This window comes from Melanostigma gelatinosum (assembly GCF_949748355.1).
Source record: "Melanostigma gelatinosum genome assembly, chromosome: 20".
Lineage (NCBI taxonomy): Eukaryota > Metazoa > Chordata > Actinopteri > Perciformes > Zoarcidae > Melanostigma > Melanostigma gelatinosum.
In genome coordinates, this window is record NC_136653.1 from 22,073,043 (window position 1) to 22,090,542 (window position 17,500).

General features: G+C 36.5%; 1 protein-coding gene across 1 annotated transcript in view; it reads left to right on the forward strand.

The window, feature by feature from the left end:
• The window catches only part of LOC306794135 (receptor-type tyrosine-protein phosphatase mu-like), a 130,952-nt gene that overhangs the window by 92,278 nt on the left and 21,174 nt on the right, over positions 1–17,500 (forward strand). Inside the window, 3 exon segments of the mRNA XM_079292067.1 lie at positions 7,067–7,185; positions 9,040–9,114; positions 13,468–13,494. Of these exon segments, the coding sequence (XP_079148193.1) occupies positions 7,067–7,185; positions 9,040–9,114; positions 13,468–13,494 (221 nt within the window).

A 17,500-nucleotide genomic window follows, 5' to 3' on the forward strand; every position in this document is an offset into this window, starting at 1 on the left:
CCACGGAAACATAACAGGGTTTATTGGTATGTATGTATTTATATTAGTGCTGGGCAACAATTCAAATTTTTAATCGCGATTAATCGCATGATTTTCTGCAATTAATAAAAGAGGTTAAAGATGTTGACGACATTAAAGACCATAAAGAGGTTCAAGATGTTGAAGACATTAAAGACATTAAAGACCATAAAGAGGTTAAAGATGTTGAAGACATTAAAGACATTAAAGACCATAAAGAGGTTAAAGATGTTGAAGACATTAAAGACTATAAAGAGGTTAAAGATGTTGAAGACATTAAAGACCATAAAGAGGTTAAAGATGTTGAAGACATTAAAGACATTAAAGACCATAAAGAGGTTAAAGATGTTGAAGACATTAAAGACTATAAAGAGGTTAAAGATGTTGAAGACATTAAAGACCATAAAGAGGTTAAAGATGTTGAAGACATTAAAGACCATAAAGAGGTGAAAGATGTTGAAGAAATTAAAGACATTAAAGACCATAAAGAGGTTCAAGATGTTGAAGACATTAAAGACATTAAAGACCATAAAGAGGTTAAAGATGTTGAAGACATTAAAGACATTAAAGAGGTTAAAGATGTTGAAGACATTAAAGACATTAAAGACCATAAAGAGGTGAAGGATGTTGAAGAAATTAAAGACATTAAAGACCATAAAGAGGTTCAAGATGTTGAAGACATTAAAGACATTAAAGACCATAAAGAGGTTAAAGATGTTGAAGACATTAAAGACCATAAAGAGGTTAAAGATGTTGAAGACATTAAAGACATTAAAGACCATAAAGAGGTTAAAGATGTTGAAGACATTAAAGACATTAAAGACCATAAAGAGGTTAAAGATGTTGAAGACATTAAAGACCATAAAGAGGTTAAAGATGTTGAAGACATTAAAGACATTAAAGACCATAAAGAGGTTAAAGATGTTGAAGACATTAAAGACCATCAAGAGGTTAAAGATGTTGAAGACATTAAAGACCATAAAGAGGTTAAAGATGTTGAAGACATTAAAGACATTAAAGACCATAAAGAGGTTAAAGATGTTGAAGACATTAAAGACCATCAAGAGGTTAAAGATGTTGAAGACATTAAAGACCATAAAGAGGTTAAAGATGTTGAAGACATTAAAGACATTAAAGACCATAAAGAGGTTAAAGATGTTGAAGACATTAAAGACCATAAAGAGGTTAAAGATGTTGACGATATTAAAGACATTAAAGACCATAAAGAGGTTAAAGATGTTGAAGACATTAAAGACCATAAAGCGGTTAAAGATGTTGAAGACATTAAAGACCATAAAGAGGTTAAAGATGTTGAAGACATTAAAGACATTAAAGACCATAAAGAGGTTAAAGATGTTGAAGACATTAAAGACATTAAAGACCATAAAGAGGTTAAAGATGTTGAAGACATTAAAGACCATAAAGAGGTTAAAGATGTTGAAGACATTAAAGACATTAAAGACCATAAAGAGGTTAAAGATGTTGAAGACATTAAAGACATTAAAGACCATAAAGAGGTTAAAGATGTTGAAGACATTAAAGACCATAAAGAGGTTAAAGATGTTGAAGACATTAAAGACATTAAAGACCATAAAGAGGTTAAAGATGTTGAAGACATTAAAGACCATAAAGAGGTTAAAGATGTTGAAGACATTAAAGACCATAAAGAGGTTAAAGATGTTGAAGACATTAAAGACATTAAAGACCATAAAGAGGTTAAAGATGTTGAAGACATTAAAGACCATAAAGAGGTTAAAGATGTTGAAGACATTAAAGACCATAAAGAGGTTAAAGATGTTGAAGACATTAAAGACCATCAAGAGGTTAAAGATGTTGAAGACATTAAAGACCATAAAGAGGTTCAAGATGTTGAAGACATTAAAGACCATCAAGAGGTTAAAGATGTTGAAGACATTAAAGACCATAAAGAGGTTAAAGATGTTGAAGACATTAAAGACCATAAAGAGGTTAAAGATGTTGAAGACATTAAAGACCATCAAGAGGTTAAAGATGTTGAAGACATTAAAGACCATGAAGAGGTTAAAGATGTTGAAGACATTAAAGACATTAAAGACCATAAAGAGCTTAAAGATGTTGAAGACATTAAAGACATTAAAGACCATAAAGAGGTTAAAGATGTTGAAGACATTAAAGACATTAAAGAGGTTAAAGATGTTGAAGACATTAAAGACATCAAAGACCATAAAGAGGTTAAAGATGTTGAAGACATTAAAGACATTAAAGACCATAAAGAGGTTAAAGATGTTGAAGACATTAAAGACATCAAAGACCATAAAGAGGTTAAAGATGTTGAAGACATTAAAGACATTAAAGACCATAAAGAGGTTAAATATGTTGAATACATTAAAGACATCAAAGACCATAAAGAGGTTAAAGATGTTGAAGACATTAAAGACATTAAAGACCATAAAGAGGTTAAAGATGTTGAAGACATTAAAGACATCAAAGACCATAAAGAGGTTAAAGATGTTGAAGACATTAAAGACCATAAAGAGCTTAAAGATGTTGAAGACATTAAAGACATTTAAGACCATAAAGAGGTTAAAGATGTTGAAGACATTAAAGACATTAAAGACCATAAAGAGGTTAAAGATGTTGAAGACATTAAAGACATTAAAGACCATAAAGAGGTTAAAGATGTTGAAGACATTAAAGACATTAAAGACCATAAAGAGGTTAAAGATGTTGAAGACATTAAAGACCATAAAGAGGTTAAAGATGTTGAAGACATTAAAGACATCAAAGACCATAAAGAGGTTAAAGATGTTGAAGACATTAAAGACCATAAAGAGCTTAAAGATGTTGAAGACATTAAAGACATTTAAGACCATAAAGAGGTTAAAGATGTTGAAGACATTAAAGACATTAAAGACCATAAAGAGGTTAAAGATGTTGAAGACATTAAAGACATTAAAGACCATAAAGAGGTTAAAGATGTTGAAGACATTAAAGACCATAAAGAGGTTAAAGATGTTGAAGACATTAAAGACATTAAAGACCATAAAGAGGTTAAAGATGTTGAAGACATTAAAGACCATAAAGAGGTTAAAGATGTTGAAGACATTAAAGACATTAAAGACCATAAAGAGGTTAAAGATGTTGAAGACATTAAAGACATCAAAGACCATAAAGAGGTTAAAGATGTTGAAGACATTAAAGACATCAAAGACCATAAAGAGGTTAAAGATGTTGAAGACATTAAAGACATTAAAGACCATAAAGAGGTTAAAGATGTTGAAGACATTAAAGACATCAAAGACCATAAAGAGGTTAAAGATGTTGAAGACATTAAAGACATTAAAGACCATAAAGAGGTTAAAGATGTTGAAGACATTAAAGACCATAAAGAGGTTAAAGATGTTGAAGACATTAAAGACCATAAAGAGGTTAAAGATGTTGAAGACATTAAAGACCATAAAGAGGTTAAAGCTGTTGACGACATTAAAGACCATAAAGAGGTTAAAGATGTTGAAGACATTAAAGACCATAAAGAGGTTAAAGCTGTTGAAGACATTAAAGACATTAAAGACCATAAAGAGGTTAAAGATGTTGAAGACATTAAAGACATTAAAGACCATAAAGAGGTTAAAGATGTTGAAGATGATAAAGACGATAGAAACGTTGAAGACCTTAAAGACATCAAAGAAGATAATAAGAAACAACAGAAACTGTGACTTTATTTCTTTAAAGTAAAATGGCCAATAGCGTGTGGACAGCAGTGTGTGTGTGTGTGTGTGTGTGTGTGTGTGTGTGTGTGTGTGTGTGCACGTGTGCAGTGGAGCAGGGTTAATAGAATTAGCCGGCTGTAATAAACCTGTCTGATCAAATGATCACTACAAGGAGAGATACACCTAAACACAGATACACACACACTCACTCTGACATCTATTACCGCTACCAGCATTGTCATTGTCCTGTCTCTCATTAGATTAGCATAGATTAGCCTTGACATGCTTCTGTGTGTGTGTGTGCGTGTGTGTATTGTTAAATCAATCAACCCCGACATCTCGCTGATGATGTCATGACACACTCACACACAGTTATTAAACTGAGATATGAAAACATATAAAAGCTGTTTTCTTGATAAAGCAAAGTTACCTCCTGCTCTCTCTCCATTCATTCACTCATCTCAGTGTGTGTGTGTGTGTGTGGGTGGGGGGTCAGAGGTTAAATGTCAGTACAACTGATTGGAGTCAAAGAGTTCAACGCTGCAGGAAGAAAACACAAACAGAGAAAATACTGAAATCTACTGAGGACACTTCAATGGAAAAATAACCTCTCACCGTTAAAGTGAATGTGAATCTGTTTGTGAACTGTCTGGAGAACATTCAGTCTGAACTGATGCAACAGCACTCCGTCTGTGCTGTAAATGTTAGTGTGTTCGTTGTTGGTCTGAAATGGTTTGCATCCGTTTAATCGTTTGAATCTTCTGGTAGCATGAGTCACCAATAACTTGGACATATAGAAGTTGTGTATGTGGGAGGTCTATACACAGTTTACTCTTTTAGTCGTTTTGATTGTCTTAAAGTTGTTTTGCATCTCTTTGTGGTGATGTTGTGTCGTGTAGTTGTTTTGTGTCTCTTAGTGGTTGTTTTGTATCTCTTTGTGGTTTTATGTCTATTTGTGGTTGTTTTGTTTCTCTTTTTGGTTGTTTTGTGTCTCTTTGTGGTTGTTTTGTGTCTCTTTGTGGTTGTTTTGTGTCTCTTTGTGGTTGTTTTGTTTCTCTTTGTGGTTGTTTTGCATCTATTTGTGGTTGTTTTGTGTCTCTTTGTAGTTGTTTTGTGTCTCTTTGTGGTTGTTTTGTTTCTCTTTGTGGTTGTTTTGTTTCTCTGTGTTGTTGTTTTGTGTCTCGTTGTGGTTGTTTTGTGTCTATTTGTGGTTGTTTTGTTTATCTTTGTGGTTGTTTTGTTTCTCTTTGTGGTTGTTTTGTTTATATTTGTGGTTGTTTTGTTTCTCTTTGTGGTTGTTTTGTTTCTCTTTGTGGTTGTTTTGCGTCTATTTGTGGTTGTTTTCTGTCTCTTTGTAGTTGTTTTGTGTCTCTGTGTGGTTGTTTTGTTTCTCTGTGTTGTTGTTTTGTGTCTCGTTGTGGTTGTTTTGTTTCTCTTTGTGCATACTGTGTCTCTTTGTGGTTGTTTTGCATCTCTTTGTATTTTTTCTGTCTCTTTGTTGTTGTTTTGTGTCTCTTTGTAGTCGTTTTGTGTCTCTTTTAGTTGTTTTGTCTCTTGGTAGTGGTCTCATGTCTTCAGGCTGCACTATTTTAGACGAATGTAATGTAACATGTGGAAAGACAGACCATGTCTGCAGCAGATACAGAGTTTGTGTTGCAGACTCACAGTTACAGTTTGTGTGTTGAGGTCTGAATCAGAGAAACGCTGCGGGTTTTTACTGTCTGACTGAACCACAGAAGAAGAAAAGGGAGACATGAGGGGGAGGAGGGCAGCACCTCGCCTCAGGGCGCTTTCACCGTCATCCCCAACACACACACACACACAGCTGCTTTCACTGATGTCTTACTTTTCAGTTTAAAAGCCTTTTTATTTTTATTTATATATTTCAGTATTTTTTTGCTTTTCCATTTTCAGGTCAGGGTTAAACTTTGCACTGTGTGTGTGTGTGTGTGTGTGAGCAATCGGACAAATGGATGTTTTTTTTATTCACGCACTCAGAATAGAAATAGAGAAAATAAATCAAGCTTTTAAGACGGACAGAGTGTTTTTTTCTGTGTGTCTGTGTGTGTGTGTGTCTGTGTGTGTGTGCGTGTGTGTGCATGGAGATACAGATGATGGTAGATGGACAGACGAGAGGATGAAAGGATGTTTTTTGTGGTTTTCTTTGCAGTGGTTATACAAGAGACATGAATAGAGATGTGAAGTATAAAAAGACTTTATGAAAATAGTTTACTGAAGACAACATGAATTATTTCAGTTCTGCAACGAACAGAAATTTTTATTAACAATGAATCTGCTGCTTTATTCTCGATTTTTCTCCAACAATTTGAAATAGTTTCGTCCAATCAAATAACATTTAGAAGAAAATCATTGAGACAAATCAAACCTGTAAATCCAGCAAACCTTCTGTGTTTCCATGCAGCAGATTCAGCAACATTCTTCTCTTGGTCGTGATTTCATACTACTTTCTTTGTTTATGATTTATGAATTTAGTTGTGGTCAGCTTATTGTAAAAGTTGATCATGATAAACTGGTGAACACATGAAGTCGCAGTGAATAACTTCTCCTTGGTGGTGCGTTCAGGGTTCACAGTTAATGTGATGGTTTAGTAAACTTCTCCTTGGTGGTGCGTTCAGGGTTCACAGTTAATGTGATGGTTTAATAAACTTCTCCTTGGTGGTGCGTTCAGGGTTCACAGTTAATGTGGTAGCTTAATAAACTTCTCCTTGGTGGTGCGTTCAGGGTTCACAGTTAATGTGATGGTTTAATAAACTTCTCCTTGGTGGTGCGTTCAGGGTTCACAGTTAATGTGATGGTTTAGTAAACTTCTCCTTGGTGGTGCGTTCAGGGTTCACAGTTAATGTGATGGTTTAATAAACTTCTCCTTGGTGGTGCGTTCAGGGTTCACAGTTAATGTGATGGTTTAATAAACTTCTCCTTGGTGGTGCGTTCAGGGTTCACAGTTAATGTGAAGGTTTAATAAACTTCTCCTTGGTGGTGCGTTCAGGGTTCACAGTTAATGTGATGGTTTAGTAAACTTCTCCTTGGTGGTGCGTTCAGGGTTCACAGTTAATGTGATGGTTTAATAAACTTCTCCTTGGTGGTGCGTTCAGGGTTCACAGTTAATGTGAAGGTTTAATAAACTTCTCCTTGGTGGTGCGTTCAGGGTTCACAGTTAATGTGAAGGTTTAATAAACTTCTCCTTGGTGGTGCGTTCAGGGTTCACAGTTAATGTGAAGGTTTAATAAACTTCTCCTTGGTGGTGCGTTCAGGGTTCACAGTTCAGAAACATTTCATCCATGAAATTCAAACCCAGAAGAAGCGTTGACGGAATGAATTGTTTGTTTATGTCTCAACAGGAAGTTGGCAAAGAAGAGGAAGGAAACTCTGAGCTCCAGACAGGAAATGACTCTGATGGTCAACAACTCCCAACACACAACGATGGTGGACACACACACGCACACACTGAATGGACGCAGTGAGTACAAAACAAATGGGACAATTAAGACTGGAGACTTTTATTTTGATAATAGAGGCCTTTAAATCACTTTTATTGTGAAGAATTTATAGGAAAAGAAATAAAAATGTATAGACAGTCAGGGCCATAAGTATTTGGACTATGACACAATTTTTCTAATTTTGCTTATTTACACAACTCCAATGGATTTGAAACTAATCAGTCAACATGAGGTTGAAGTTTAGACTTTCAGCTTTAATTCAATGGAAGAAACAAAAAAATCACAATAACCGTTTAGGAATTACAGCCATCTTTACGCAGTGATCCACATGTTCAGAGGCTCAACGTAATTGGACAATTGTCTGACAAACGGTTTCATGTGTGGCCTATTCTGTCACTATTTCATGACAAATGATGCAGACAACAGGATCCAAAATGTTATATTTGCAGTTGGTAGCTGGTCCTTGGAACTCAGCATGCGGACCTAAAAGGTGTCGATGCAAGTGAAGGACGCCATTGTTCGGTTAAAAAGTTGGTTCGATTAGAAAAACTTTATTAATCCCCAGTGGGGAAACTCATTTGCCACCCAAAACACACAGACGACACAGGTTACAATGCACAACAGAGAAAAACACGTTACAAAGGATAAATAACACCAGACAATGCCATATAAAACATGATTGACGTCAGAAAGATAAAAACCTTGGTGTACCTTGGTGAAGAAAAACCCTTCATAACATCTACTGAAGTCGAGAAGACTCTGGAGGAGGTAGGTGAGCCATTGTTAAAGTCTACAATCAAGAGACGCCTTCATGAATCTAGATACAGAGGGTTCACAACAAGGTGAGAACCTCTGGTAACACTGAAGAACAGGAAGGCCGGTTAGACTTTAACAGAAAACTAGACTAATCTGACTAGACTGACCAGTTTTGGAAACAGATTCTTTGGAGAGATGAACCAAGATGAACTTGTATCAGAATGATGGAAGAGAAAAGTGTGGAGAAGGAAAGGAACGGCTCATGATCCGAAGCAAACCACATCATCTGTTTAACATGGTGGAGGCATGGTGGATGGACATGTATGGCTGCCAGTGGAACTGGTGTTCATTGGTGATGTCACAGCCAATAGAAGCAGCCGGATGAGTTCTGAGGTGTTTAAACTATCTGCTCAGATTCAGCGTAATGCTGCAAAACTGATTGGACGGCGCCTCACAGTGGAGATGGATAACGACCTAAAACATACTGTAAAAACAACCCAAGAGCTTCTTATCCAAGGAATATTCTTCAATGGCCAAGTCAGTAACCTGATCTCAACCCAAGTGAGCAGCTTTTGACTTTCTGAAGATAAAACTGAAGCAGAAAAACCCACAAACAGCAGCAGCTGAAGGAGGCTGCAGTAAAAGGTCTAACAAAGCATCTCAAGGAGGAAAAAGTCACCGTTTCTGGTGATGCCTATGGTGCCAGACTTCAGGACGTCATGTTGACTGATTAGTTTCAAATCCATTGGAGTCGTGTAAAGAGGTGAAATTAGAAAAATTGTATCATAGTCCAAATACTTATGGCCCTGAATATATATATATATATCTATATATATATATATCTATATATATCTATATATATATATATATATATATATATATATATATATATATATATATATATATGTATATATACACACATATAATATGTTTGTGTTGATGTGAAACTTTGGGGACTTTGTTGGGGACTATTTCCAGCGGTGGATTAATCCACATGCGGCATTTGTATGAGTCAGAATAAAGTAGTGTTGATGATGATGATGATGAAGAACACCATGGCGCTCTATGGGAAGAGGACATTGAGACATTAAGGTGGTGTTTGTTGTGTCTCCGTCCAGCCGTGTCATCTCCGTCCTCCTTCACCCTGAAGACAAACACCATCAGCACCACCGTCCCCAACTCCTACTACCCAGGTAACCATGGTGATAAGACAGAATATTATGGTATGTAGCAGACATGGACACTCAGCAGAAGAATAGTCCAGGGGGCAGGGTAGCAGAGTGAAACTCTTCCTCGTCTTCTGCCTCATCACTCATCATCTCTGATGTCCATAAAAACAAATATTTGTAGTTTCCTATCCAGACAGAAGTCTGTCCATCCTGATTCATAGTTTCTTTCCGTCCTGATTCATTGTTTCTTTCCATCCTGATTCATTGATTCTTTCCGTCCTGATTCATTGATTCTTTCTGTCCTGATTCATTGTTTCTTTGCATCCTGATTCATTGTTTCTTTCTGGCCTGATTCATTGATTCTTTGCGTCCTGATTCATTGATTCTTTCTGTCCTGATTCATTGTTTCTTTGCATCCTGATTCATTGTTTCTTTGCATCCTGATTCATTGTTTCTTTCCGTCCTGATTCATTGATTCTTTCCATCCTGATTCATTGATTCTTTGCATCCTGATTCATTGATTATTTGCATCGTGATTCATTGATTCTTTCTGTCCTGATTCATTGTTTCTTTGCATCCTGATTAATTGTTTCTTTCTGTCCTGATTCATTGATTCTTTCTGTCCTGATTCATTGATTCTTTGCATCCTGATTCATTGATTCTTTCTTTCCTGATTCATTGATTCTTTGCATCCTGATTCATTGATTCTTTCTTTCCTGATTCATTGATTCTTTGCATCCTGATTCATCGATTATTTCCGTCCTGATTCATTGATTCTTTGCATCCTGATTCATTGTTTCTTTGCATCCTGATTCATTGATTCTTTCTTTCCTGATTCATTGATTCTTTGCATCCTGATTCATTGATTCTTTGCATCCTGATTCAATGATTATTTGCATCCTGATTCATTGATTCTTTCTGTCCTGATTCATTGATTCTTTGCGTCCTGATTCATTGATTCTTTCTGTCCTGAGTCATTGGTTCTTTGTGTCCTGATTCATTGTTTCTTTCTGTCCTGATTCATTGGTTATTTCCATCCTGATTCATTGGTTCTTTCCATCCTGATTCATTGATTCTTTGCATTCTGATTCATTGATTCTTTCCGTCCTGATTCATTGATTCTTTGCATCCTGATTCATTGATTATTTCCGTCCTGATTCATTGATTCTTTGCATCCTGATTCATCGATTATTTGCATCCTGATTCATTGATTCTTTGTATCCTGATTCATTCATTATTTGCATCCTGATTCATTGATTCTTTCCATCCTGATTCATTGATTATTTCCATGCTGATCCATTGATTCTTTGCATCCTGATTCATTGATTATTTGCATCCTGATTCATTGGTTCTTTCCATCCTGATTCATTGATTCTTTGCATCCTGATTCATTGATTCTTTGCAAACTGATGCATTGATTCTTTCTGTCCTGATTCATTGATTCTTTGCATCCTGATTCATTGTTTCTTTCTGTCCTGAGTCATTGGTTCTTTGTGTCCTGATTCATTGTTTCTTTCTGTCCTGATTCATTGGTTATTTGCATCCTGATTCATTGATTCTTTCCATCCTGATTCATTGGTTCTTTCCGTCCTGATTCATTGATTCTTTGCATCCTGATTCATTGATTCTTTGCATCCTGATTCATTGTTTCTTTCTGTCCTGAGTCATTGGTTCTTTGTGTCCTGATTCATTGGTTATTTGCATCCTGATTCATTGATTCTTTCCATCCTGATTCATTGGTTCTTTCCGTCCTGATTCATTGATTCTTTGCATCCTGATTCATTGATTCTTTCCGTCCTGATTCATTGATTCTTTGTATCCTGATTCATTGATTCTTTCCGTCCTGATTCATTGATTCTTTGCATCCTGATTCATTGATTATTTGCATCCTGATTCATTGATTATTTGCATCCTGATTCATTGATTCTTTCTGTTCTGATTCATTGATTATTTGCATCCTGATTCATTGATTCTTTCTGTCCTGATTCATTGGTTCTTTGCATCCTGATTCATTGGTTCTTTGCATCCTGATTCATTGATTATTTGCATCCTGATTCATTGATTCGTTGCATCCTGATTCGTTGATTATTTCTGTCCTGATTCATTGATTATTGGCATCCTGATTCATTGATTCTTTCTGTCCTGATTCATTGTTTCTTTGCATCCTGATTCATTGATTATTTGCATCCTGATTCAGTGTTTCTTTCTGTCCTGATTCAATGATTATTTGCGTCCTGATTAATTGTTTCTTTCCATCCTGATTCATTGATTCTTTCCGTCCTGATTCATTGATTCTTTCTGTCCTGATTCATTGTTTCTTTGCATCCTGATTAATTGTTTCATTCTGTCCTGATTCATTGATTCTTTGCATCCTGATTCATTGATTATATGCAGCCTGATTCATTGTTTCTTTCCATCCCGATTCATTGATTCTTTCCGTCCTGATTCATTGGTTATTTGCATCCTGATTCATTGTTTCTGTCTGTCCTGATTCATTGGTTCTTTTTGTCCTGATTCATTGATTCTTTCTGTCCTGATTCATTGATTATTTGCATCCTGATTCTTGATTCTTTCTGTCCTGATTCATTGGTTCTTTGCATCCTGATTCATTGGTTCTTTGCATCCTGATTCATTGATTATTTGCATCCTGATTCATTGATTCGTTGCATCCTGATTCATTGATTATTTCTGTCCTGATTCATTGATTATTTGCATCCTGATTCATTGATTCTTTCTGTCCTGATTCATTGTTTCTTTGCATCCTGATTCATTGATTATTTCTGTCCTGATTCATTGATTCTTTGCATCCTGATTCATTGATTCTTTCTGTCCTGATTCATTGGTTCTTTGCATCCTGATTCATTGGTTCTTTCTGTCCTGATTCATTGGTTCTTTGCGTCCTGATTCATTGTTTCTGTCTGTCCTGATTCATTGGTTCTTTGTGTCCTGATTCATTGTTTCTTTCTCTCCTGATTCATTGATTCTTTGCATCCTGATTCATTGATTATTTGCATCCTGATTCATTGTTTCTTTCCATCCTGATTCATTGATTCTTTCCGTCCTGATTCATTGGTTCTTTCTGTCCTGATTCATTGTTTCTTTGCATCCTGATTAATTGTTTCATTCTGTCCTGATTCATTGATTCTTTGCATCCTGATTCATTGTTTATTTGCATCCTGATTCATTGATTCTTTGCATACTGATTCATCGATTATTTGCATCCTGATTCATTGATTCTTTGTATCCTGATTCATTGATTATTTGCATCCTGATTCATTGATTCTTTCCATCCTGATTCATTGATTATTTCCATGCTGATCCATTGATTCTTTGCATCCTGATTCATTGATTATTTGCATCCTGATTCATTGGTTCTTTCCATCCTGATTCATTGATTCTTTGCATCCTGATTCATTGATTCTTTGCAAACTGATGCATTGATTCTTTCGTCCTGATTCATTGATTCTTTGCATCCTGATTCATTGTTTCTTTCTGTCCTGATTCATTGGTTCTTTGCATCCTGATTCATTGATTCTTTGCATCCTGATTCATTGTTTCTTTCTGTCCTGAGTCATTGGTTCTTTGTGTCCTGATTCATTGTTTCTTTCTGTCCTGATTCATTGGTTATTTGCATCCTGATTCATTGATTCTTTCCATCCTGATTCATTGGTTCTTTCCGTCCTGATTCATTGATTCTTTGCATCCTGATTCATTGATTCTTTCCGTCCTGATTCATTGATTCTTTGTATCCTGATTCATTGATTCTTTCCGTCCTGATTCATTGATTCTTTGCATCCTGATTCATTGATTATTTGCATCCTGATTCATTGATTCTTTCCATCCTGATTCATTGATTATTTGCATCCTGATTCATTGATTCTTTCCATCCTGATTCATTGATTCTTTCCGTCCTGATTCATTGATTCTTTGCATCCTGATTCATTGATTCTTTGCATCCTGATTCATTGATTATTTGCATCCTGATTCATTGATTCTTTCTGTCCTGAGTCATTGGTTCTTTGCATGCATCCTGATTCATTGATTCTTTCTGTCCTGATTCATTGATTCTTTGCATCCTGATTCATTGATTCTTTCTGTCCTGATTCATTGATTCTTTGCATCCTGATTCATTGTTTCTTTCTGTCCTGAGTCATTGGTTCTTTGTGTCCTGATTCATTGTTTCTTTCTGTCCTGATTCATTGGTTATTTGCATCCTGATTCATTGATTCTTTCCGTCCTGATTCATTTGTTATTTCCGTCCTGATTTATTGATTCTTTGCATCCTGATCTCTCTGTTCTATCTGTCTATCTCTCTCTGTCCTACCTGTCTGTCTCTCTCTGTCCTGTCTCTCTGCTGCTGATGTCTCCTGATGACAGACCCCTTCGTACCGACGGCCATTCTAGGTGAGACATTTTTCCGTTCCTTCTTCTTTAGGACAGAAAATAACAAACTGCACAGGCAGACAGACAGGAAGTAGACAGACAGGTGAAAGAAAGAAGAGAGAGAGATGGGTCAGAGGACAGAGAGGATGGAGAGAATGAGAAAGAGAGAGTGATACTTTGGCTTCCATCCATCCCTGCTTGCTTCTCGTTCGGCTGCTTTTGCTTCTTTATTTCCTATTTTAAAATATTTTTCATTTAAATTTGTATTGTTTAATTTTAATTGAAGTCCTCCATCTTTGATTATTATATATATTTCAATATAAAGATTATATTATAACTATAAGGATTTTTCTTAATTAGTTTTTTTTTATTATAATTTTTTTCATTTACTTTTATTCGTGACATTTTAACTGGTTATTCCTTGATTTTTTTCCTTTTTTGTATTTACTTTGTTTTTGTTTTCATTGCCAAAATAATTAAATTTGTTTACATTTTAAAAATTGTTATTATTTCCATTTTGGTTTTGAGCTGATTTATTTTGGTATTTTTTGGTTTGTGGTTTGTATTTTAAAGCGACGGTGGGCATCACTCCATCTCCGCATCCACAACATTCCTGCGTGTTGACGTCACGTCTGTCTGTGACCTGTGACCTCTGCATGGACACAACACGTCCTTGGGGACGGGGGAGGGGGGCAAGAGAAACCAGATCAGTCAGAGTCCCGTTGTCTTCGTCTCTGGACGTCTTTTCTTTATTTCATATGAAATGAGCAGGAAGTCAGATTAACGAAGACAAACTCAGCCTTCAATCCAAAGATAAAAAATGTTAAGTATGTTATATAATATGAACCTTTAAGCATCAACACACTGGTGACTCAGCTGAAGGAAGAACAAAACTCAAGCCAAAGACACTTCAACAAAGTCAAAAAGAAATTGAAACACAAGCGTTCATGGGAAGGAACCTAAAAAAAGATGATTATTAAAAAAACAGGAATAATCTGCACCAAACCCACTGAAGATTAATCTGATCGTTATGACATTGTTATGACATCGTTATGACATCATTCTGCTGCTGAAATGTAGATATCTCAAAGATCAGATTACACTATCGTGTTCTAATAAACAGTTACAAGTAGTTTTTACAACAGAAATGTGATAACACCTTAATTATGTTTGTTAAACGAATAAAGATTTAGCAACGTAACCTAATGTAAGCTAACGTAAACTAACGTAAACTAACTAAAGCGAACTAACGCTAACGTATGTGTGTTCAAACAACTCAGAAGAGATGGAGGTCTTAGTTCGATAATGACTTTAAGTTTTATTGACGTTTAACTGAAGCCGACATCTTTCTTTAACCAACAAGTGGACTCAAACAAAAAGACAATAATCAGCAGTTATGTTTCTCTACAAACGTCAAAGTATTTCAGAAACGTAAACTAAACAGAATAATGAGACTGAGATACTTCAAAACTTGCTTATGAAGCTTTGTGTTGCTGTGAAAGAGAATATTGACACAAAGTAAAATAGATCGTAGAAAGTGAAAAACCTCTGTGGCGTTGTTCTTACAGCTCGTTATTCTAAAACCTGTAATTGTTTGTTCTGAAGAAGCTCAGAAAATAAACAACAACAAACAGATGATAATTATTATCCTGATTGACTTTATCGGACCTTCACAATTTCTTAAAGTTTTTTTGTACTGGGGTCAAAGACCTGAACCACCCTACTCTGCCTCTAATTGGCTGACCCTGATATTCTTACCTTAAACAACCCAAACAACAGTTACTAGCCAATCAGAGGCGAAGTAGGCCGGGTCCTGCCTTCGGTATCGATGACGTCATTCTGCATAGATATTAGAGTTTGTTGCAGTAAAGGTGTATTCTCTGTCTTCAGAATAACAATGGGCATCCCCCGTCCTGTTTAATGCTGACCTTCAATGCTAAATGCTAGGCTAATCTAATGTCCAAGCAAAGGAAGGAGGAATGCTAAAAGCAAACTGTCCCAAACTGTCTCCTCATGCTAGCTAAACCGTCTTCACACCAGACGAGTCCTTCTCTTACGGTACAGTTAGCCAGGTTAGCCGAGTTAGCCTAGGCGCTTCCTGCTAGCTGTTACAAGTTAAAATAGAGCACCTACGATGCTACTTCCTGTTTGATTCATGCTAGCTGTGTGTTTCCAGTAGATTGAGTCCAGGCTAAAGTTGTTGCTTATACCCTGTCTCCTCTTCTTATTCTCTTCTATCTTTCTCTGTGTAAAGTGCCCATTAATGGTAAGTGGTTAAATTTGGGTCTCAGGGGGCGGGACTCATGTTGGGGGGGGGGCATTCACCACTGCGCATGGAGCCACACCCACCACCTGCTGTGATGTCATCAGTTAGCATGGCCATGCTTCACTTTTTCACCCCTCTGTGAAATTGTGACATCATAATCCCCAACTCCTCCCACCATTTCACCTCTAACCAATCAGGTGTCAGATCTGCCCATCTCTCTGTCGCTGATTGGTTGTCGTTTTTTGTCGTTGTGGTTGTCTCTCATTGGTCTTCCTCAGTCCAATCACAAACCGCCACCTCCATCACGTCACCCATCTCCTCGCCCTCGCGATGATTGGTTGGGCTGTTTGGGATAGAGCTTCTGATTGGTCAGTCAGCCCCCAGGCTAGCCAATAAGAGAGTTTACCACAGAGCTAGAGAGAGTAGAGGAAGGTGTCTGTTGAAATGTTCACTTCAGAGTCCTGGACGTTCTTTCAAGGGTCAATAAAAACTAGTTTGCCAAAGAGGTTTGTTTTGTTCCAGGACTCTGAACTCTCTGCTCTTTTCACACTGCAGCACCAAGAACCTGGACCACGTCTGGACCAGTACTCATTCCATGCTGTACTGGGTCTGGACCAGTACTGATAACTGGGTCTGGACTCATACTAATACCATGCTGTACTGGATCTGGACCAGTACTGAAACCATGCTTTACTGGATCTAGACCAATACTCATTCCATACTCTACTGGATCTTGACAAGTACTCATATCGTACTGTATTGGGTATAGACCAGTACTGATACCATGCTGTACTGGGTCTAGACTAGTACTTATACCATGCTGTACTGGGTCTAGACCAGTACTGATGCTGCAGTCCAATTTGTTCTAAAAATTATTTGTCAATGAAAATGTTTTTTGGTAGCTTTGGGAGCAATGTGAAAAGAAACCAGAGCCAATCACCATCCTCTCTTCAGTCATGTGATTTGATGTATGTGCCATTCATCTGTGTTGTTGTGGTAACAACATTGTCATCATTTTCCTTATAGTTACTAATATAAACAATTAGTTATCAGTGTAACTAGACATGGTTAGTCAGTTTACACCTGGTTAGTTACAGTCAGTTTACACCTGGTTAGTTACAGTTAGTCAGTTTACACCTGGTTAGTTACAGTTAGTCAGTTTACACCTGGTTAGTTACAGTTAGTCAGTTTACACCTGGTTAGTTACAGTTAGTCAGTTTACACCTGGTTAGTTACAGTCAGTTTACACCTGGTTAGTCAGTTAGTCAGTTTACACCTGGTTAGTTACAGTCAGTTTACACCTGGTTAGTTACAGTTCGTCAGTTTACACCTGGTTAGTTACAGTTAGTCAGTTTACACCTGGTTAGTTACAGTCAGTTTACACCTGGTTAGTTACAGTTAGTCAGTTTACACCTGGTTAGTTAGTTAGTCAGTTTACACCTGGTTAGTTACAGTTGGTCAGTTTACACCTGGTTAGTTACAGTTGGTCAGTTTACACCTGGTTAGTTACAGTTAGTCAGTTTACACCTGGTTAGTTACACAAATTGCAACTTGCCAAATATCCATGTGATCATTGTCTTTCTGCGAATTTATCAGGTGTTCCGGTTAAGGTCATATTTTACTTGAATCAATACATAATCTGGTGGTCTGCACCTAAAATAAATTAGTAACAACCTAACCGAGTTATATCTGGCCTTTATTTGTACAGTTTATGGACAGAATTAATCCTAAACTTACGATCCAAATTTTGCTTTAATTACA